The sequence below is a fragment of the Varroa destructor genome, unplaced genomic scaffold (genome assembly GCF_002443255.2).
Source record: "Varroa destructor unplaced genomic scaffold, Vdes_3.0 BEIS01000002.1, whole genome shotgun sequence".
Lineage (NCBI taxonomy): Eukaryota > Metazoa > Arthropoda > Arachnida > Mesostigmata > Varroidae > Varroa > Varroa destructor.
In genome coordinates this window covers 19,203,574-19,227,565 of record NW_019211455.1, presented here as the reverse complement: position 1 = coordinate 19,227,565, position 23,992 = coordinate 19,203,574, and the positions used below count along the sequence as shown (strand labels likewise).

Genomic DNA, 23,992 nt, shown 5'->3' with positions numbered 1-23,992 from the left:
TTCCTGATTCAGAACGGTTTCCTAACCTTGGCTGAAAGTTACAAGCAGTTACAAAAAAAAACTTAGCAAAAGCCAATATCTAACCAAAAATATAAAAAGCTCAGTTAACCGTATAACGATTAGGTAGCAAAACATTTATATAGAAAGATTTGTTGCTCCGATAAGTTACTCATGCGTGTTTAAAAAATCCTGGATGCTACATTCAACTTAAAACGATTGACGGCGAGATGGTTCGAAAGCATTTGCTCACTCTAAAGCATAATAATAACCTAAACGCTTGAAGCTTTCGAAATATTCAACGAATTCCTGCTGGTCTTGGGTTCGCAAGTGTGAATGTAATCTGCTTTTAATGCTACAGAGGCACCCAACAACCCCTCAAAATAGAGCACTACGAGCTCTTAAAAGATTGCCTTTGAGCGAAGCAGACTTCTGTCTCCATATGGTTACATGGGACTGTTGAATAGACATCTGTCGCTTCCGTCGTATTACGTACTTCTGCTTGTGTGGCTTAAATGCCTAGCGCTCACAAAGAGTAAAGTGTAAACATTGTTTAACATGTAAATAGTGTTGCACACCAATTAAATATCAACAAAACCGTAGAAACATTTTAGAAATGAAGTTATCCCATGAAGATTTGCTTATCGGGACTAGGAAATCTATTTAAAAAAAAAAAAAAGGAAAACCGAAACACTGTTAAAACATTTAGAGATTTTTTTAATTTTTAACAATGGGTTTGTACCAGAATGAAAAATTATTTGTACAGGTAACATTAGGAAAAGAGACGTTTGACAGCCAAAAAAAACAAACTCAACTCAACTGGAACCATTTTAGATAGCGACGGTCAAATGCTATTAGGGTTTTTTTTAACTGACCCCTTGCCAGTAACGCCTGGCGCTTGAGGCTCTCACGGTACTACTATAGGAGCTATAAGATAACCTGAAATACTAGTATATTAGTAGTAACTATTTGTCCTACTTGTGTAATTGTCATTGGGGAACCAAGTGTAATAAAATCAGTCAGACATTTAGATTAAGCAAAGGGTGACCACTGTTACAAGATTTATCCCAGCTTTACTTCTGTCCATCCCTACAGCTCGGTACGGTTGACGTTGATGATCCATTTTTGAAGGGAACGAAAAACAGCTATCTCATTTTGCCGGCGCACCCTTTCTCGTATCCAACGCTATTACGATACGGTGCGTACTTTCATTGCGTCTGTATGTGCATCCTAGGTACACCGGAGTATCTAAAGGGTCACGACATACAGGCGACACGCTGGGCCATTGCACGACATTATTGTATCCAGTGGCCTTTGTGATTAAACAGCATTTCGACGTTCAGCCAGCCAAGTAGGTAAGTCATGAAATTAGATTATAGAAAAAAAAAGCAATAACGGAAGAAGTTGACTGAGACGAGCAATTTTAGGGAGTGCTTCGTTGTAGCTAGACAGCCAACAAACGGGGTATCCGGTAGGCAATCAAAACTACTAACACCACTGGCACAGCTGCCGTCGTTATCCGATTGGTCTGCCTACTGCGACCTAACTAAGCCAAATAGGACGATAGAACAGGACAACCTGGAGAAAATTAATGTGTACGAATTTCGCTACCATCCAGAAACGTGTCGAGATTTACATCCACTCATTAGTTAGCCATTGTTTGAGACGGCTGACGTTCTCAGCCAGTATGACACGAAAAGCGGCTACGTTAGTTTTTTTAATTGCTATTTTAAGCTACTGTATAAAATTCTAGTACGATTATTACTGGCGTTGTTGCCACTACTCCGTGTGTTTGTCCTATTTTAACCGTACTAGACAGGGTAAAACAATTAAAAAAGTACGTCAATCATACATACGACTATACAATTCCGTATTATTTGCTGATGCCAGTTCGTATAGGATTCTATTACGCAACCCTAAAAAATTATATCGTAAAGAGATTTTTTTTGTGCTCAGAAAATTAGACCACTCGCCATACAGGTACCAACAGAAGTGTGCAAAAAGGAATGTAATTCGGTAAGATTGTGCCTTTTTTTTTTTAAACACGTTTAAAAAGTCAGGTAACTATGCATGATGGTACGAATTTTTCACGTTTTGTCCTTCTGATTAGCTGCGTGAACTTCCGAGCACCTAGTAAATATAGTATACATTGGCTTGTCCATATATATTGACTATTTGTAAGTTAACACATCGAAATATCCAAAACGAAAACGACAGAAACATCTTTGGATCGCATCTTAACTATAGATAACAGATATTTGGACCTTTATTATGATAAAATTGTAAAATGTAGCCGCAGATATTTAAGTCATCCTCAAGGAACTCTATCTCAGTTCATTTCAACAATTTTATTATTGCCCCATCCCAACGTTTAAATAAACACCAACGTCAACAACGATGCAACTAGGGACGAGTACCTGGGATAGGTGACTTTCGTTTAGACTAGCTAGAAAAAGAGTCAATATTTTTTCTCCAACAACATTCACTAACAATATTTGAGTTCTAATTGCGATAAGTACATGTGGACATTGTCGATTAGTCATAGATATCGATGGAACGCATAATGTACTAGTGGTAGCTGTTAAACTAAAGGATAGATAAGATAGCCTAAATTCGATATCGAACAAAACCTGTTTCACTTAGTGCTACAAAGAGTCAGCCGTCCAAAGCAATGCTCCTCCTTTATGGCGGTACGTATGAAAACATTGAATTTTTTTTTAGCATAGTTACGCTTTTGTTAGATAACTGTTGTAGTATTCTGTGACTACGCAAAGATTCTCTACAGGGACCTGTTTCTTAACTACGAAGTGTGAAGAGTAATAGGCACGTAAGGTCATAATAGATTATAGATACGATTTTTCCGATAGATGCAGAAAATTTGCTTATAATATAATAAATAAATAAGTTTTTTTCTTTAGCATATTGAACGGAAGCAACTAGCTATCAAGAGATACTGGCACGCAACGTTCTGGTAGGTCTTCCGAAGTCGTCATAAAAAAGTGTCGTGTGTTCAGCAAAAGTAACATGAAAAAGTTGATTTTTAAAAAAAATTAGACTTCCCGTTGCCCCGCATGAGCGGCGTTTAAGCGATCGTTTCTCCTGTGGAAGGCAGTTGTATATATGCCCAACCTAAGAGAGAAATCTAGGGCTAATCTGAAAAACATTTCGAATTTATTTTAACTGCAGCGGATACGATGTTGTGGCAAACTTTTCTGAAGCCCTTGCCAACTCCTCGGAGATGTTCGAGACTATGATTAGGTTTAAGACTATCTGCTAAAGTAGGCTTATCCCTTGAGGTGGTGAGGTAGAAGGGGTAAGTTCTGCATCTTTTAACAACTGGGTTCGTCGAATGTACAGTAAAAAGACCAGAAAAATTAGACCCGGAGTAGTTCAATCGAAGCCACCGAAACATCAGATTAAATTCTTACCCTGTCATATAAATGTCTGACCATAAAGACCTAGTTAATATCCTATTACCAACTTGTTCATGATTTTCCTTATAGCTGCTACTGGTATCCAACTTTTTCGTTGTTGCCGTGTGGGGGTACATCGCTCAAACCGTAAACGCTGGATAAAACTTTGAGCATTACGATATTTACCTTTTTCAGTCAGCAATCACTGACCGAAACCCCGTTAACGACGTATATTAAAACACAAGTGTGATTAAATACGTATAATTCGCTATACATGTCGTTTTTTTTTTGCTTCAAAATAATGTCTTGCCTTCTACAAGCATTTTGATGCGTTCATTTTTTTTTTACTATCTACTGTTATCCTCTGATATAACAGAAAGACGACCTTGAAAAAGAAAGACATCGCTTAGAAATGTTTGACCGAGGACAACACCGCCATATCACATTAAACACTAAGAACGCGGACGTTCTGTCGGTCGTTGCAAGAAACAGGCCTGGGAGAACAGTGTTCGTATCATTTTACCCCTCGGTTCGTGAAGACACCAAGAGGTTAGCTCAATAACTTGACGGCCTTTTCAGCAACTTATTCGAGTAGGAAATGTTTAGCAGTGCCACTTTCGGGGCCTTGTTTTACCCTCTCCACTTGCCCCTGGAAACTAAACGCCACCGCACTGGAAAGCCCTTCATTTTTCCGAAATAGCTGAATACCAATTATGGTTATAAACAGCGACTCTCTGAAAAAGCGCTTTGGGATGTGCAGCCTGGCCTGTTCTGGCATTTGCCATCGGCAAACGAGTGGCTGAGTTATCAGCTTGCAATTTTTCAACAAGCTTGCATACTTACCTGAAAAAAGATAGCTCATCTGATGTTATATATTCGCTAGTGACATTACAGTACGCCGTAAAACCTATCAAAATGAGGTACTAAACAAACATCTGTACCAATTATCTATCAATTGCTGCTACTTATAGTTTTTAGCCGAGAAGTCGTTGTTCAAGAAGAGCTCAAGGTTCTCTTGAAGGACCTATTATCTATAGAGGGAAAATTAGCAGTAGCCTTAATGAAGATTGTACTGTTATCTACATAATTGGAGAATATTGAATATCTGTATTTTTCAGGACAGACTCTGTTCGGTACGATAATAGGTAAAGGAATTTATTTGATATCTGCATGGTTTGCTTAGATCAAGAAAGTCTTTCCTTCTATGGCTTCGAGGATACAGGCTAGAGGTCGTTCGGCATCGTTCAGAACTGATCGATAATCCGTAATCGAATGTCGATCAGCTTTATTTGTTTACGACCTGGTAGTTGTGCTTGGGCCTATACTATATTAGAAACAGATGTAATATTGTTATACTGTCTCTGTTTTATTTTTTTTTTTGTATCATACTGAAATAAATTCAAATATAAGTAATAGAACACACAGAAGGCCAATCGCGTTGTTGTTATTGTCGTATTCTGACGCAGAAGATTAATTTACGCTACGGCGTGAAAGTGACTTCCGCATATAATCCTATGTGGGTCTCACACGAGAGACATACCCGGCGTGCAATAGAAAATGAGGTCTCGAAATTTCACAGGGGCAAAATAACACCAATCGATATTCGTAACATAGAAATTTAACTAGACATGAGAGACGTTGGCATACATGAATATGTACCTATAGAATTAGACACACTTAATACACATATGTGTGTATATATATATATATGTTGGTGGGTATTCATAAATTTCAAAAATAATTTCTGAAAGACGTTACAGTCGCTCCACAGGCTAAGCCGTGGTCCAAATTCTGACTTTAAGGAAACACTGAGACTTCGTATCTTTACAAAAGATCTTTTTTTGTTCGATAACGAATGTCTGTAGCATAAAGTGAAACATATTGTTGGCAAAATATTTGATCTTCTCGATTGCCCCTTCTTCGTCGGGTTACAGTGACAGTTGTCATGTTCTAAATATGAAAAATGGCTTTCAGTATTATACTACACATGTTGGGGACAGTTTGACCGGATCAATTAATACTTTATTTGCTACTATAAGCTTTGTGACAAATTTCTCCAGAAGGGTCTAAGGTGTCAAGAATAATGCAGGAATACTTACATCTCGGTATATAAACAACGTCTATTAAGAACGGCCTCGGAAGCGGACTTATGTTCATACAGGATTGGTATACCTATCAATCAGGTTTATACTGGACTTCATCTGATTCTAACTAAAATCAAATATCGCACACAAACAGATCAAAAGCGTTGTTTCGTAGCACAGTAACACTTTTTATAAACTCAAGGTATTACACGTTGACCACTCCAACAAACATGTCTACTTATATAGCTATTAGCAGTATAATATCCTTTTTGTTAGAAATAAAAAAGTAATCGGCAAAATCCCTGAAAATGATCCATCCAATGCCTACCCGACAGCCTGATTATATGTGTAATAGGGTTTTTCGGGGACTGAGACGATGCCTGTCGCAGATAAATAAAAAAAAAAAAAAAAAAAGAAGCAATAAGTCAATATATGCTATCAATTTTCAATGCACTTCTAACTAACCGTCCTAAGACCGCCTGGTAAGCGCGCATCGTCTAATAGGCCAAACAGCCAATTTCTAATGGGTAACAAGTACCCGGACAATACTACACTAGACACAACGCTAATAATCATCGTAAACATGAATTATCATTTTATTTGTGCCAAGGGCTTGATGGAATTGAAGCGACCAGGGCCTAGAGTGATCTCATTCGACCGCTAACGCTTTCGTTTGTTCTGTTCAATCTGACTGGCGTACTAGTTGAGATTCGCCAGTTTTTAACGGCAGTCATCGTAAGCGGGAACTGCTGTTGCCCACACTTTCCAGCATGGTCATCTGCATTCAAGCTGAAAATCATAATGCCTCCGAGGCCTTTGGTGCGGGCATATTCCACCTAGAAATAGACCGGGAAGAAGGACTGTCTTACAAGTTACACTACGCCCTTTTCATGAACAAGCGCAACTCTCAAACGATATTCGTACCTATTCTTGCCGTAGTCCATAGTTTGTTTTATGCTTCTTTCGAAAGTCATGCCGTTGGAAGAGTTTCGAAATCGAGTCACTGGTAGAAATGTGCACCAAATCTTTCTTTCAAGATAAACAAAATGTCTGAAAGCTTGACTTATTGATTGTGGAGATATTTCTATTTTAGACCTTTTTAGTGATGCTAATTGGGTCGTCGAAGCTAATCCACGTCCCATTGCTGTCATCGATAAAAGGTGCGCCAGATGCTTCGTGCCTGTGCGTTTTAATCGGTTGAGATTTTGCAATCTCACAGATCTATAACAGGATCAAAGGAGGGGCACGATTAGATGACGATACGAGCCGAGAGAAAAACGACATCTGATTACTCTCAGTATTTCCGACAAAAAACATATGTACTGTATGCTTGCTATATATATATATATATAGCCTATCTGTGCAAGGTAGAACAATGTGTTCTTAGATTCTATTCAATGTAGGCTCTCCTACCGTTTCGTAGTTTACATTAGCGCCCATGCGCAAGTAGCCTTTCACCGACGAAAAGAGCCCTGTTTGATATTTGTTGGTCAGTTCGTATCCCACGCCATATGTAGGGATTCCTGGATTCAATACGACAGGAAATCGTGGTTCATGCTTTACTGATTTTGCTATATCACATAGTTTTTCAGCTTAAATTACTAAACTTAAGCACAGATCTAGTCATGTCAATGATCTCTTTTAATATGGTACGATCGAACCAAAACTGAACTTGATTAAGGTGTAGGAACATGCCGATTCAAAAAAACATAGCCTAGAATGAGAAGGTGGAAGAATAGCTTCACACTGTCCCCCCTATCGTTCCTGTAAAAGGGTCGATACCCTATGTTAAATCTAAAGTTATGATTTAGTTCGGAGAAGTTCCCTGTAAAATTTTCTACTAATCTATCAAACTCTTACCGAAAGACGAATGTTCCTGTCTTTCAAAAAGGTCATGTGGAGGCAAGGTGTCAGGAGGCTAAAGGCTATTGTCCCCGTGATAACTTAGTAGGTAACGTATTTGACTGGTAATCTTAGAAACAGCCGTGTGATGGACTGTCTGATGGCGATCTCGAAAAGAAAACTCGAAACGCAGAGGCTAGATGCTATCAGTGCCTCAAAATTGGCTTGCTACGTTAAGCACGATGGGAGCTAACTAGCGCTTAGTTACTTGTACTAAGTAACAACTGGACAAGAAACTATTGACCATTAACGTGCTATGAATGACGCTGATACCTAAAATAGAAGTATTTCTTATCAGCTTTTATGCATTTTCTATAATAGTGACGTGTTTGCGTTAAGTATAATTTTTTTTTGATTCAGGGTCTAATACTTCATGCCGATGGGTCAGATAATGACACAATTCGAGCTGATTTCGTTGAGTCATATATTTACCAAGATTTATCATAGGCCGCGTGAGACCGAGCATCAACCAAAACGATACTGTGAAATCGACCGCAAATGGAATGTACCACCACGATGGTTGAGCGTGTAAGGCACTGTGTAGAGCTGTTTGTCGAAATACCGAATTTAACAGGACTAAATCGTATGCCATTAAATTAACGAAACTGCAGTACCTGAAAAAAGACAATGAAAGGCAATCATGAATAAAAAGAAAAAACAAGGGGTCAACTCTGATCATATATTCTGATGAAATATTGCTAGTGAGCAGGAGAGAGCAGTGACCCATTGAACCCGAATACGATTTCGCAATATAGTTCCATTAAGGGAAACAAATCTAAGTAGGTGAGAAACGAATGTGTATAAAGTCACCCTGCGTGCTATGTCGGTATTCACCAACCTGCTAATCTCCCTCACATCAAAACCCAACGCCAGGGTGAATGGTCCCGGTATAGCGATCGACAACTCAAACGGGTCAGATTGATTACTAGCAATTCCGCTCAACATGGCCGAGGTGTCCCGCAGCAAAGTCGCTAGTTGGCCCCTGTCGCGAAATCCGGGAAATTCCCAATCGAAATCTAAGCCATCCAGAGCTGTTATGCGGATCACCTCAGCGCATGATTTCAGGAAACTGAAAGTAGATTTGTTTTGTTCACCTTCGACATGGTTAATCTGATAAAAATCTAATTTATTTTTTATGCAAATTCAGGTATACAGATTAAATAAGATTTTATTTAGCTTTTTTCAATGTGAATACTCACATACTACCTCTTAAAAGGATGCAATATGGATCCTAAGTGCGTTTCAATCGATACCTTAAACTTACACGTTCCTATTGTCGTGAGATCCGACCATTTCCGCGAAATGAGCATTGCCTCCCCCACCGCCCACAGAAAGCATCACTCGAACTGATCTGAACTCGCTGCTATTGAACAGATCCGAGTCTTCGCGTGCTCTTATTTTCGTTTTCTTCCGAATTTCATTAATAACTCTGTAGCGGACACGGTCAAGACGAAAGTACGCAGTTGTCCTTAACAAAAGAATACTGGCATGTGAAGTTAGGGCCTTTCATCATGTCTACACAGAGTTGCAAGTAAACGTAGCGAAAGGGCTTGTACAAGAGTCAGCGCAACAAAAACAATGCACTATGTGTCACCGGTTGACATGATGCCGTCACCTTGCATTAAATAAACTCTAGAAATACGTATAGCGATAACACTGATCAATAGTCATGACGTATAAAGAAGACTTACTGTTTAACACCGGCAATACCGCCTACATCGGTAAGATTCAATTGGAAATCGCTGCCGACGGTCGCAAAGCTTAGAATTAAATGAGTGCATAATAAGCTCGTAGAAACTGCAGATGGCTCTAAGGAGTTAATCTTCCATCTATAATAGCAAACCACACCTGAAAAGATATTGCAGAACTTCGAAAAACGACTTGAGCTCTAATCTGCCCCTAGCGATAACTCCAGTTTAATGGATTTATTCCCAGTAGTTATTTTGTGAGTAGGCACAAATCTTTCGGCGGATAATCCTGCTGGGGGGCATCGGGCACGCAGGCAACATAGTTTATAGCAAGTTAAGTAGTCAAATTTCAAGTTTCGCAAGTCAGATTGCTAAAAATTACTACGGCCCGTCGCTAACGATTGAAACATAAATAATTATTGTGTTTTTTAAAATCAAAGCTGTTCGCCTATTAATGGCAACACACTAACGTTTCAGAATGATGCCTAACCTATAAAAATTTTTATATTTACGAAAGGATAAAATAAAAGTTTAATCTTATCTGGTAACCTGTGAAGAAAGCTACACGTCTTCTTCCAATTCAAGTATTTAATATGCTATAAACAACGTTCATGGCCTGACTATGAACCCAATCGTTCGATTACAGTTGGTATATATAAATATATATATATATATAATATATATATATATATATATATATATGTATATAAACCGGTATAAAGCTTAACATATCGGTTCAATTATCTTAGGCGTTTAGCTGATGCCAGGTTTATATGTAGAGGAAAGGTAGGGCATATTTGACGAGAGTTCTAGGCTGACGTCTTTTGCCAGGAGGGAATATTAGCAAAGCCACAAATGTCCAATAGTTATTTTACTGACATTCCCATAACATCATCAACATTTTCGGTTACTTACGTCTGGTCGTATCATCACGCGGCCCAAGTTTGATGTTGACATACGCAACGATAATTAGGCTGACACAGAATATCAGTGCTACGTTGACGATAAACACAATCATACACAGAATAACATTGGACCCGATGCACGCTTGCCATCGGAGAGGATCCTGTTGACAGGAGATAAGAGGCAATCTAACGCGTGAATTTCTTGCGTTTTCGCAAACTCGGGAACTTATCCATCTATCTACATTATTACTATGAATCATTAGCTAACTCATGCGAAGTGTTTAATAGACACTTTATTTAAAAAATATATTAAAAAAAACTTTATATAAAAATACCAGCTAAGAACTGTTTATAATATAATAAAAATGTACGTTTAATTTTTGTGTTCCCCTTCCACACTTGATAGAATATAGCTTTTTGACACTCGGCACTGAAACACAGCATTTGAATAGCGAACGGGACAATGAGATAGGGAATTATGCAGGGGGAAGCTTAGAGGACTCAACATCGCTAGTAAATTGCGATAAGGCGTAACAGCTAAAAATATATTGCAGCGAAAAAAATAAGCAAGGATCAATACATCTGCGACTTATTATAGTTGAAGCTCGTTAGATAGCCGTCAGAGCCTTCTACGCATGGCAAAACCAATAACGACAACGGCCTTGACTCTTTCCAGGGTAAATTTGTTGGTCAGCAAAAAAAGCATACGGAAGTATGCGGAGTTCTTAAAGTCATGTAAAGATTATCGTCATATTCGTTGATTTTACCAGCTTCGGGTTAGGTCAGATCCCGAACCGCAAAAGCGTCTACGTAGTGCTAACGCTTTTTCTTTAAGGCAAAGTGCAAATTGCTACAATTATACGGAGTCCATTAGACACTTTGTGGGGAGATACTTTTAGGTGTTTGGTGTTATTTAGTGCAGCTGATCTTCTAGAACCTTATTAACGTATCCTTCGCCGTCGGAACACTGCTAAGACCCAGTGGGTTACAAGGTATTAGAAGATCAAGAACTGACTTTTTGACCTTGCGGTTAGGTCCTATCTCAACGTACCTAGAACTTGCATACATTCATATTTATTTGTGATTATTTTATTGGCCTCACAATAATTTGTCGCAGTGCTCAGTATAGGTGCTCGATAACAGGCGGAAAAGGTCGTCTTGTTTATAATATTTTGACGAATCTTGTCTACTAGGTTCATTGTAATCAATGTCTACTTTATACTCGTTTGTGTATCAGTATTAAAATATATGGTCATGCTTGCTAGTGATAGCTCTAGATGTATTGAATAGTTACTCGTCCCGCTTATTAATCCTACCTTAACAATACTCCCTGAATTTAGACCTTATTTCTGTACATGACTGACGCCTATTACGTGCCCAATTTTGAAGCCATTGCTCACAAGCTCTCTCGTCGTTCTGGAACTACTAGATGCACACGCATGTGATCGAGATGCGTTTCTTTCTGATCGCCCACAGCGCACACGCTGTTCATTTAAGTTCGGCCCTCCATCTTTCAAAGACAAAGCACGCAAATCATATCATTACTACCAGTTGCAGAGACAAGAGCCGTGTAAAATACACGTCGACCTCAGGGTCGAAATAAGTTGTTCTATGTAAGTAAGTTCGTTGCGTGGAGAGTTTTTAGCAGTCAGCCATATTTTAGGGAATCCTTGCCACGGAGAGTCGACAATATCAGTGGGTATGAAAGGCATGCAGTCCTTGTTTGGTGTAGTAGTTAACATCGATAAAGGCGGAAGATACCGCTGCACCATCATTTAGTACCCTAATTCCGTTTTGCGCCGATAGACAGCTTAAAAAAAGTATGCAGAAGTCTGGCATTTTCTTCCACTGTTATTCACGTTAGGCTTAGATGAGTGAACCTTTGGTACATACAGGTTGGTGGTTTACTATGCCCTCATGGATCGAGCTTGACCGTTCCGAAAGACGCTTCTAGGGACCTGGACACAGTTTGGGTGTCGTTGTGTTGGTTGGAAAACTGTGAAGACAGCAATGCTTTTTGTCGGATCTGTCTCGTTTTCTTAACGTAATCAACATACCTGAAGTGATTTTTGGCAACACTGCGGTTCAGCTGGTAAATCAATGTTTCGTATCTTCCTTGTAGGCTCCATTTGTATGCAGATAGCCATGGCTTCAAACGATTTTCACATATTTCACGTGCAACTTACGCTGACGACCGAATTCGTCTCATACCGTTGCCAACAGTCCTAAGTTCGTTCCCTACTCTTTCCTTTCCCGCTGTACACTCCCCGCTGTTACTATATGGTCATTGTTTTATGAGCGCTCCTAGCAAATCTCACGCCGCTCTTCGTCCTAGCTAGACTAATTCTTGAGTCTATGAAGTAAACACTTAAGCGTTCTTTTGTAGCATGAAATATCGGTTGCGGATATAATGATCGGTCAACAGTAACACTCTAACACTCCTTGCGTTTGTCAAAGCCATGAACGTATTATACGCACTGGACTGAACGAATCCGTAAGCGGCCATGGGGCATCAAACATTCTACCACGAATCTACACGTACCGATCGATGTTGTTAGCTCCAATGGCAATTGATAAGGCCTAGACAATGCTTATCGCCTTGTTTCCCTTAACAGTGTTGTGTGTATTGTGGATAGCAAACAAGCAGTATAGAAGTACACCCGTTCGAATCCATACACACCACGGACGTGTATGATGCAGTATGACCACAAACGTGTAGCTGGTAGCCAATCAAGTATATCTGTTTTTGTTTATGAGAAAGCTGCCTTCCTTATATAGTGTGGAAGAAGTATTCAATAGCTCTTAACTGCAACATGTATGAATATTCGAGTCATTACGTACAATTCTACCGCTACCCAATTTTTTTTGTCGGGCAGGTATCTATAGCAACGTTGTTGGTCTCATTTAGTTGGTGACAGCGATACTGTTGTGATGATTATTATAAAGTGAACCGTTTAATGATTTTGCCGGTTTCGTGGCCCAACATGACCTTAGAACGGGACCAGCGAAGAGCCTCTACAGAGGAACAGCGGGCCCTAAAAGCCAACTTCACGGGGAAAAATTACTTTCTGGGTCCAATTATTAAAATGGCTAGTTGGCAAATGTAACCCAGAGGCAGATCACTTTACATGATCGCAGCAGTACTAATTGCTCCTCGCTGGGTTCTGAGGCAATATTGAATTTCCATCCACTTAACCTATCATAATTTACATAAAATGCGTGGGGTAATCGACGCGATTAATCCTGTAAATGGAGAACAAACGAAATAATGATTTAAGTAAACCAAAACTCTATTCTGTACTGTGGTTTCTTAAACCGAATATCGATGAAAAAGGACGACAGCTGAATTCAATACGTCGCAAATTATATAGACAATTTTCTATGCTTCTTTCTATTTGTGCTGGGCTCATACAGTTCAGAAATAAGCGCCTATGGGCAGGTTACAACTGCTCACGTTTCATAAAATAAGAAAGTGCTGTCACTCTCTTCTTTTTTTTCAGGCTTGCTAATCAATTTTCCAGATAACATTTCGTTCCTCGTGTCAATAACGGGCTTCGTTGGTCGTTATTACAGATCCAGAGTCTTTTCACTGTTTGATTAGATCTTCGTTTATCTCTATTTCGTATCGGCGCACTCACGATTTCAGCGGCCGTTCTGTATGAGGAACGGCGTGAGTCTCCGCCCTTTGTTCAATAGACTCGCATGCAACGTTATAGCCCGCTCAGTTTATTCCTATTGTAACCTCATACCGTCGTCCCATTGCCGGACGCTTTGATCATGTAGATTGATTCCGCCGGCCAGTTTTTGGGTATCGTTATACATACTTGCCACCGAGCACAACGTGCGTGTGACGTGTGGCCCAAGTGCAGCTCTACTATAACGTACAACATGAATTGAAAAATAGGGAGTTTACAGGAATTCGAACAGAAGCCACATTGCCAATCAATGCACCCTATACAGCCAGCAGTCAATCTGTAAGCAGGACCATTTATCCGTTATATATGTACTCTGAAACAACGAATCGTCGGTGAAGCTTGCACATAGCTCGTCTTTGACGGCACATCCACGCGTTCACCGGAAGCTGGGATTAATTGACGTGGGTTTCGTTGTCATCGTTGCTGTACGGCCGACCGGCTCGCGGCTCGCAGATAGATAGACGAAGCCTTAGTCCCGGATGGGGAGTGAATACTAACTGCTTTTTTCACTAGTCTATTACACAGTCATTCTTCGTCTGTCGATACGGCTTTACCGCTTACGGTTTTTTCTATTAATCAAGCGATGACTAAGGACGATCTTTATCGCTCGACAAGGGTTTGTCAACTGTCACAATTATGTAGGTATGTTTTGATGAACTAGCAGAACAGTGATTCGTGCACTCAGCCTGCTCGCTACTCTAGCTACCGTTCATACTACGTTAGCTTTGTTGATCGCGGCAACTTTCTCCGTTATCAACGGTAGCGCGGTACTTCCGGACTCGATAAGGTTACGTGTTATGGTTACATTTTTTGGCTAGACAAATTTCGATTTGGTCTGATCGTTTAACTTCGTTCGGACGATTTGCCACAAGTATAGGCAACGATTAGGTAGATTTATAAGCACTAATATATGGAGTAATGAAAAATCTCTCGTCGAAATAAAATAACTTCACTGAATTATAACACTCAATATTATTTACTTTGATGCGTTATAATTGTTTTTTTTTTTTTTATTACAATTTAATTTAAACACACCTTTATTACGTCAAAGGGAGATTTACAAAAGATGACAGTGGCAGGAGAGCCGTCCTTGTGCGTTCATCTTGAGATGCACCGTACGTAAACCCTATTATTTTCGAGTTCAGTACGCGCTAAGGTCTTGGGCAGAATAAATGTCATATCTACTGTCAAAATAAGATTGTTCTATCTATTTGCAAATTTTCACTCGGAAAAACGGCTTCGTTAAGCAGAATAATGAACCAAAAATATTCAAAAGGTAACTAAAGATATGCTAAATAACTTATTCCCAAATAGAACTTCTATTTGCTACGTGCTACTGCTTTTGAGTCCTGATAGATATGTGTGTTACGGCAAGCAAGATCTTCATTATACCATATTGGTGTCACCTTCAGCAATCGGATGCGCCGTTCGATACTTTTTTATAGTATAATTATCACATTGTCTTGCCAGCTTGAAATTTCAGAAGTTTATAGAGAAAGATTGGTTAGGGCCGTAAATGTTGATGTTTTGTGAAGTGAGCAATTTGTGTCATAAGAAGAAGATCTTCAAATGCCGAACCTAATCTTGTCTGTAACACCTGCCTATCAGTGAGACGTGAGATCTGTTGTTGCAATGCAAATGACCACGATACCAATCTCCTTTCAAGGACCTGCCTATTCGATGGAGTTAGTCACTGAAGGCCGCGATGTCGACCATTTGCTGCTTGTAGATATGGGCACCCAACGATCGCTGAGAAGGTCTCTGACCTAATAGAACAAAGCCGGGAATAACAATTGTGTGTAAAAGCGTGTATTAAATATATAGATACGTGCTAGATTCGAGAGCAATTTTAGAAGGTAACATGAATCAACAAAAGTTTAAACATTTAGTAACTTTTACGGAAAGATTATTTATCTTTGTTTGAGCCTAATAGAAAACTAACATTACTTTTCCAATATTTTTTTACTATATATATATCTATATATATATATATATATATAAACGATATTTTAGCAATGTAGAAATAAAGGACAACTTGTTTTCTGAAGTTTTTTATAAGGCGGTGCTACACAGTGGGATCCTTGATCCTTGTTCATTTGTACGATGTTACGTGCGCTTAAAGCCATCGACGTACCGTTGTTTATCGGAACCAACAAAAACTGTCACAGTCTTTGACCAGCCAGTGCGTGACTTAGAAACGGAAACGTTTACCCAATCGGTCAGTAGACGTCTGCAAATAGCGAAAAAAAAAAACCCATAATATTTTAATTGCTATGCACACGGTGGCTGTGTGACCAACTGATAAATCCAAACGGCGGAGATATAAGATCGTTGTACACTTTCTTATGATATCAGTTATGTGATAATGACTTGAAGCAAATCGATGGGACCCATCATCCCCAATATGCCGTCAAGAGGTAGCCGCAATGAATCGGTGCTAAATTTAGTTTTCGAGGTAACAATCTAAATTTTCCATTGGGGCTTTCAATCCCATTACTCACAGGTGAAAACGTTTATTTGACTAAATTAGTTGCGTTTTAGGCGGGTCTTTTTCCTAAGAAGTTCGAAGCGGATATCTACTATAAATGTTTCAATTCCTATACATGTCAATGATTCGAAATGGCCGGTTTTATTGCGGATAGGATGTTACAGAAGTTTTGCATACTGCCTTGCCAGCATAATAACCTGATCCTGTACGATTCGTTGCTGGTCCCTTTCAACTCTTACTGATCGCGCCAAGCCACAGAAAGAACAGTAAATCGTCAATAGACAACTACCACCTAGTAACCTAAAGGTTCATGACGGAAAGGTTGAAGAACATTGAGGAAACGTTTTCTGGATTTCGCAAGAAATATATTAACGGCACCATCACTTACTACAATGATTCAGCAGCAGACATTGTTTCTGAAAGAGGAAAACTCTCATTTTATTCAACTATTTTGAAGGTTTTGACCTGCTTAATCACAACATCGCTAACAATTTCTCTGCATCTCAGATAGTTTCGAGCTCTGGTTAAAATCGCGAAAAGCTGATAGGAGACATTTCAAAGTGTAAACATCTTTTATTTCAAATACACGGTGCTATTAGGACGTCTATTAACAGGACAATGGCAGAAGGATCTTGCATTAAAGGCTACCATCGCAAGGAACCCGCCAAACTTAGGTAAATCATTGAGTGACCCTCCGAGCTCGCTGCGGCTAAAAAGTAACAATAAATAATTTTCGCTGCAATAACCCTATGAAGAACACGCGGCTAGCAGGGGGTGTAGGGAAGGCAGATTAACGCCTGAAACAACCAGTGTCAGAGAAATACGCCGAAGCTTGATTGTATTGTCCTTTTCTAATCACTTCATTTTAGTTTTGTTTTACTTCAATGAACGCGCATCCCCGCGTCACGTTTGCGTTTATGTAACTCTTTCTACCGAAAAGATAGCGTTTAATTTGACAGCGCAGAGCATTACAGATTTGCTTGCTGACGGTGCAACATTTTTCGTGGCTAAATAGCCGTGCTGAGATTAGGTAGAATATATAGATAAAACAGATACTCTCCTCTTTGATAGCTTCCTTCAAAATGGTAGGTTTAGTGACCTTTAAAGAATGTTACAGGTTTTGAGGTAGATCATTAGAAACAGAAGGTTACCAATCTTGTAAATCAATTCTTGATTTGTCACGACATCTGCCGTATGTACGAATAAGGCCGATCTAAAGGTACTGTATCAGCTTGCTCTCGATGAAGAAGGCTTGTCAAATCATACTGAACGCCAAAGTATTATTAGCTATAATTGGAAAAACGACTATTCTATCATGGCGGGCTCAACTTATATATATAAGACATAATTTCTGCGGTTAAAACATTCTCGTCACACATACACTGCCTGGATAGAAAATTTCACTTGACCCTTGACATTTCAAACAGTTTTCCTGGTGTGTGATTTATAGGGAAAATATATTATGGAATTTTTCCCTTTAGTTTGAGGTTTATTTAATTCATAACGTATGGGCCACTCTACATTTCTTATCATACGAACGAGAACGACAAATAAGTGCATATATTTACCATTTAAACGCGTATTGTCCTCACATAAATTTAGTAAAACTCATAAAGCCCGTCTTATTGTTAGTTATCTGCCAAGTAATTTTTACTGTCCCCCATAAGTTCTAATCCTATCCGAGCTCAAGCGTGCAGCTGGTAATGTGCTAAATACTAATAATAATTCTGTTAACGCACTCATTGAATTTTTGGCGTCATGCCTTTTGCCATACAAACTTTGCCTTATGCGATTCTTTTAGGCATAAGAACACTATTTTTTTTTTTTAACTACTAGGACTCACTTGTATGATTTACAGGCACATAGTGCCTTAATTTAGACGGGCATGCATTTAAACATCGTTTTTATTTTGTTGCTTCAATTTTTGCAAAACGTAGGCGTTGTATCGGTGGATAAAATGAACACAAGTTTAGGTAGACCTCTAGTCGAGTAAAATAACTTACGTTGGCAATATGAGAATACAGGGCCAATTTTCAAAAAGGCCTTCCTAACTACCGTTTCTGTTTGACATGACTGTTGTTAATATCAGCGCTAATAGTACTTGATATAATAGTATTAGCTATATGTGTATCTGAGGAAAAGTGATGTGTTTAGTGTGTTTTTATATTTATAAAATACAGAGAACAAATAGTTTCGACCAAACCGCGACTATTAAACAAAATATCGCATATGCTGGTTATGTATGCAAAGCAAGCCGGCTTATAAAAGTCACAGACTTCTACGGACTTAATTACTACTTTATACGACGTCCCAGAGTTCTAGTCGCAAAGCCAATAAAAACTTTAGAAATTATAAATTGCCTGTTATATCCTCAACTTAAGTGTAAAGCCATTAACGCAAAAGGAGTGGTGTGCACACTCAAAATGCCGCGATTTAGGATAACTGCAGTATCTAAAAATACATAATGGGAGCGGCAACCGCAGTAGTAACAATAACACATTGTTAAATCTGAAGCTTACGACGTCTGCTAAGGAGCCGGTATCAAGTGTGATGTGGACGTGAGCGTAACAATTATATATATTATAGACCAAAGTATAGGGCCACAGATAGGTCGCAATACAAGTTACCATACTAAAGACCAACACAATTAAGTTCTTGAAATGATTGCGTAGACAGCGTGCTGATCATGACAGGGCGTAAACGTACTTGTCAGCTGTACGTGAAAGCGTATGATGCACGTAGACGGCCCGAATAAACGGCAGCGACATTGATGGGAAGCTAGTCATTAAAATATGGTAAAGTACACATTACGAAGTGTTACGTGAAACCGATCATGAAAAATGCTTACAAAAATATTTTTTCCGCAGAAACTAGCTTGAGAAAATACCTATCTTAATTAAAAACAAACAATAAAACAGCGTAATAGACAATTTCTTCGTAAGGTTAGGTTAGGTCGTAAGTAGGGAGAAGACTCGGCTTTTGAACAAACTAGGTACTGTATACATTTTGTGATCCAGTCCTTCGTGGAGTAAGATATCATAACAAATATTAGAAGACACATTACCGGACTAAGTAATTACTGGCTAGCTTTGCTTGCGAACCTTTATCACGCTTCTGGGGCACTGCTTAATCTTTTGATTTCAACTCTTCACATGGCATCTACTCTTCCAGAATTAAACTAACATAGAGCAGCAGGCAATATGCTCAGAGGCCTGGGGCATCATTTAAACCCAATTTATCAAACTACTTTCCTTCAATGGCGCCACACCCTTTCTTTCTTCCTTCCTTCATGTTTTTCTTCTTCCAGCTCAGCTTGGATGCTGATTTAGTACGATTTAATTACCAAACTCTTATCGCAACTTTAAGCCTTAATATTTATCATTGTTTTCTTACCACTTGGAGGAACTGACAGTTCTTCTGGTCACCTGTAACATGCTTCTATGGGCTGCAAGAGAAAGACTATGGAGAACCGGGTTTGTTGGCGGTGTGCTTGTGGTCGCCTATTGCTTGGGACCGTTTTCGGTTCTGCTCTCGTTCGTCTCTGCTCTCACTGGATAAAATAAGCCTGATGTGCACGATCCTCATGGGAACTCTTGTATCCTTTTTGAAGACTTCTTTTTTTAGCTACGTTTGCCAAATGCTCGGCTTGATGTGGTCAAATGTACTCCGTTCGTGTCCAGTATTGCGTGATCTTCACCTTGATAATGCTGCGATATTACCCTTTCATGACGATTACCGAAAAATACTTTATTTTAACGATATCGCGTTGGCGTAAACTTTACGAATTGTTGTCGCCTAGATTTTCTTCCGACCCGTTTAGTTGATTTTGGTCTCCGCTGGGATGATACGGCCGTACGTGCGCGAGTTTCAGCCCCAGGTTTTTGGCAAATTGACATCAATTTTGTATTCAAAAAAACCAACGTGCAACAGGGAATACACATGTAGCGATAAACCCTATGCGAAATCGAAGCTGTTTCGCTATTAATTTGCTTGTCTAGCTGCCGTTCTTGAACCTTGAATGACGAATCATTTATCAGCATCGAAGGACCGTACTATTATTCTCCTAGATCTCCGAATTATTCTGAAAGTAATACCATTTCGCAAAGTCCTATAAACTTTCCATGATGGCCACCTCCTTATTTCAAACGGTGACACCCTCCATGAAAAACAATTTGAACCGCTTGCCTTGCGCCTAATTTTCATTAATCAATGTTACCTTATGATTTATCTTTTATGGTTACGAGCATGAAATACTTATTTGTAGCCTTTTGTGGGCAAGCTCGGAGAGGATCAATCGACAGGACACACTTACGCTAAACATTCGATATCTTCGCCAAGAGACTATGTGCACCGTCAGCTTGGTCACTTTTCAAGCAAACAATTGTTGATTTCAATAAATTATCTCACATCAAATCGCTAGCATTTGTTCTCCGTTTGTGAACACTTATATTCAGCGAATGACAGCGTTTTTGGCTCGATTCACTGCTTACAGCCGCCGGCGAGATGGTATACCCACACCGATTTCGGTAGAGTGCTCATTAAGCTTGAGATGCACTATTTGCCTTTGATAATATATGCTTAACCTGCGTCCTTTTACGGGTCTCAACTTGGCGTAGCTAAACGCCTCTTCTGAACCTCATGAAAAAGATATGTCCTTTTTCATCCCGACGTGTATAGGACACGGCCTCGTACCTACCTCTAGCCTGGCATCAGACCTAAAAACGATTTCAGCTGGTTATTTTTTGTTCGTCGTGACGCGCCCCTAGTCATTTTTACGTCATCGACCATTTGTTCAAAGGCCTTTCGAATCAATGTGTCACCTTAGATCTGTAGCTCGCTCGCCATTAAGTTACATATATTTAGTTTTAATATATTATAATATATTGGCCTATTTTGCTTAGAAGTCTTTTGACTTTGTTATGATCATCTTCTGAAGTGTTTGAACTTCCGATAAACATATCTTACAGTGCGCCGTTTTACATTAATTGCTCGTTGTAACTCTATGCTAGAAGCCTGCACCGATGCGATCGTTTTTACAACATAGATCAAGTGTTTAGCATCCGTCTTCTTGGCGGGATACATTCTGTATAGATTTATGGACGAGTTGGTATTAACGAGCGCTGTACTTTTAGCAGCGTCAGTACGGATAGAGAATCTGTGTCGATCAATAGTTTCATTGGAACTCCTTTTATGATTATTTCCGCTTATAGCCTTTTTCTTTATTTTCACAAAAAGTCCCTTAATGGCTGATAATAGGCTATCTCTAAATCGCGCAAAGCTACACTGAAAAGTTGCTACGTGTATTTGAGTAAAGATTTGTTTGGATTTTATTGATATCCTTAGAACTTATATCTGCAAACTTGTGTGGACTTGGCCAGATCAAAAGGAAATTGTACAATTTACAACTCCGCTAGAAACTGGCTTCTTTCGGTGCTTGACGTATTCTGGCAACCGTATTTTTGGTGGCCGTATCGAACTTGTTTGGAAATGGCATACCTGTTGCCGGCTCGTAATCTTCGGCGTGAACTATTACACACGACTGTAGAACGTAAGCACCTACTGGATCTCTAGACTGGTTATACGTTAGCTACTATCATCGGCCCAGTTTGACCGCGTCCTCAGTACGCACTGCCTGGCGCTTTTCTTTCCAATTCCTCACATGTCGCTTTTACGAGGCCTAGAGCTAAAGTGGGAAAGAGCAAACGGTGATGTAATAAGGAACTAGCACACTAACTGAATCTCCTATATTTGTACCATAGTGGATTAGCGTGGCTCAAACTGGATATTTATCTTACGCGTGATATATACGCAGGGAAGTTTATCTATTAATCACGAGCATTTAGTAAATGGAATTAAAAACTCGGTAACGGCAATAATTCCTCCGGAAACCATTCTCTAAGGATAGTATCTACCTTTACTTCGCTCATCAGGGGCTATTTTTCTACGTGTCGATTTTGTTCGATATAAATACAATAAGGCCTTATACAAGTTACGGCCCTAGGTGGCTGGAGGTCGCTAGAGTCAGTATTCAATATAGAACGTGGGCACTAATTTTAAGTATATGTTGAATAACAAATGTCTTCCTTGGTTAAGCAAAAATGCTCGGTGAGCTAATACTAAGAATTCAAATACATCTGAAGAATCACCGGGTTTCAGCCGCCTATAGCTTTGGAGACCCGGTGTCCTGCTCACTTTACCACTTCGGCACTCATAGAGTGCTCATTCACCTTTAGTCTTTGTTAATCATGCCCAAAATGATTGCTATGTAAGCTTCTTTGGCCTCAATGACCAATAACAGGGACGGCAACGACGTACAAAGAGGCTTTGGTTTTATTTCTCCTCTCTGACCAGTTTCGGTCTTTAGTGATGTTTCTAAACATGAATCCTCTAAGGCCACACGACTATCTGAATGACAAAAGTTAGTATCGTACTTCAGTCCGTTATTCCATGCCTCATTTTTTCGGCCTAGATTCCCGTGGATTCGTTTTTTAGCGTTCTTAGCTATCGCCTTGATGTGAACAAAGGTTTGGATTTACCTCTCTTTTAGGTGTAGCATCGATGACATGTCCCACCCCACACACCCGCACGCATACACATGCACACATACACATAAACACACACACACAATCTAATATACATACACTCACACACGCTCACACATACACACGCACACTGGGAGTTCAACCAGAGCGAGCCTTACTGGTCTTCTTATATCGAGTTCCTTCAACAGATTCCTCTGCGATGCCACGGTTTCTTGTGTTATCCTACGATTTTTTGTAGACTTTCGTTAAACGACTCCTGTCACAAACACTACAATCTCAGGATATGAACAGAGAACGGCTCGAAGTTTGTCGTTGTTTACCGTCGAAAACGCAACTACAACACAGCGCGACGGTGGCGTTCAAATGCTGATTTTATCGGTGACATTAACTCAGTGTACGCACTTTGCCAAGCCACGAACTTCAGGAACGGCTACGAAAGCAACAAGACACTCAAGTGGGTAGGAGCGAGTGTTGTTACAGAAAGAAAAGACCAGGATGAAGCAGAACAATAAGACGTGGTGAACACGAAATTCGATTGCCTACCCTGACCTTCACCCTCCTTTCACCCATCACCCGTCCCCAGACGAGCAGACTGCTAATGCTATTGTGGAAGCCACTCCGTGCCCACGCCCTCGAGAATCAGAGTAGCATGAGAGTTCGACGGGTTGCAATACGATCGTTCTTTTTTGTGTGTTCCGGCAACGGTCTTCCGGCTTCGGCTTACCAACCGAGACGAATGACCGATCCAAGCTGACTTAAGTAACCCCCAATCAGATGGCAAATTCCGGAACCAAAAGTGGCAAGCGCGGATAGCGGCGGAGCATCCATCTTAACAATTTAGTTTATTATATTAAGTTAAATGGATCGGGCGGAATAAAAAGCAGGCTGGCGAGAAGGGGGCACGCAAGCCGCCGAGCTACGGGTAGCAGCTTTCCTGCTTTTTTCCCCATATAAGAGAAAAAACGGAAGATGCCTCTGTTAGCCATTGATTCGAAGCTCGAATTACGGCCAGTAGAAGGATAAATAGAGGAATACATATAGATATACATATATATATATATATATATATATATATATATATATATATATATATATATATAGAGAGAGAGAGAGAGAGAGAGAGAGAGAGAGAGAGATTGGATTTTTTCTTTGCTATTATTATCATTATGCACTTTAAATCTCCGCTACGTGTCATAACTATGAGGCAAGATGGCCTGTGCAGTTTTGGTTGGACAAATAGCTTCTAAAACGTATGTTGATGATTTCCACGAGGTTTTG

General features: G+C 39.7%; 1 protein-coding gene across 8 annotated transcripts; it reads right to left on the bottom strand.

The window, feature by feature from the left end:
• Window positions 1–4,755: 4,755 nt before the first annotated feature.
• Window positions 4,756–23,197, bottom strand: LOC111245587 (chitinase-3-like protein 1). 8 transcript variants are annotated; one of them, XM_086980356.1, is made up of 12 exons: window positions 22,873–23,197; window positions 21,669–21,855; window positions 15,819–15,914; window positions 15,286–15,450; window positions 10,000–10,150; window positions 9,088–9,244; window positions 8,661–8,825; window positions 8,235–8,465; window positions 7,829–8,010; window positions 6,908–7,017; window positions 6,590–6,715; window positions 4,756–6,330 (listed from the first exon to the last, which is right to left on the bottom strand). In XM_086980356.1, exons 5-12 carry the CDS (start codon window positions 10,100–10,102, stop codon window positions 6,133–6,135), a joined length of 1,272 nt encoding a protein of 423 aa, XP_086836482.1. In that variant the 5' UTR covers window positions 10,103–10,150; window positions 15,286–15,450; window positions 15,819–15,914; window positions 21,669–21,855; window positions 22,873–23,197; the 3' UTR covers window positions 4,756–6,132. The 8 variants fall into 8 exon arrangements, 6 of the variants coding, with proteins under 6 accessions (XP_086836482.1, XP_086836483.1, XP_086836484.1 ...); XM_086980357.1 differs by lacking the exons at window positions 15,286–15,450; window positions 15,819–15,914; window positions 21,669–21,855; window positions 22,873–23,197 and adding exons at window positions 11,306–11,499; window positions 12,047–12,829; XM_086980358.1 differs by lacking the exons at window positions 15,286–15,450; window positions 15,819–15,914; window positions 21,669–21,855; window positions 22,873–23,197 and adding exons at window positions 11,390–11,499; window positions 12,047–12,829.
• Between the last annotated feature and the right edge of the window lie 795 nt (window positions 23,198–23,992).

Bases quoted from the DNA above. Each gene is read 5' to 3' on its own strand.
- LOC111245587 (XM_022794126.2), bottom strand. From the start codon at position 12,136: ATGGCTATCTGCATACAAATGGAGCCTACAAGGAAGATACGAAACATT. The intron at 9,245-9,999 runs GTAAGTAACCGA...ATATCTTTTCAG, and splicing joins GCGTGATGATACGACCAGAC to GTGTGGTTTGCTATTATAGA. The intron at 7,018-7,828 runs GTAAATATATGA...TATTGAATCCAG, and splicing joins GCGGCCTATGATAAATCTTG to GAATCCCTACATATGGCGTG.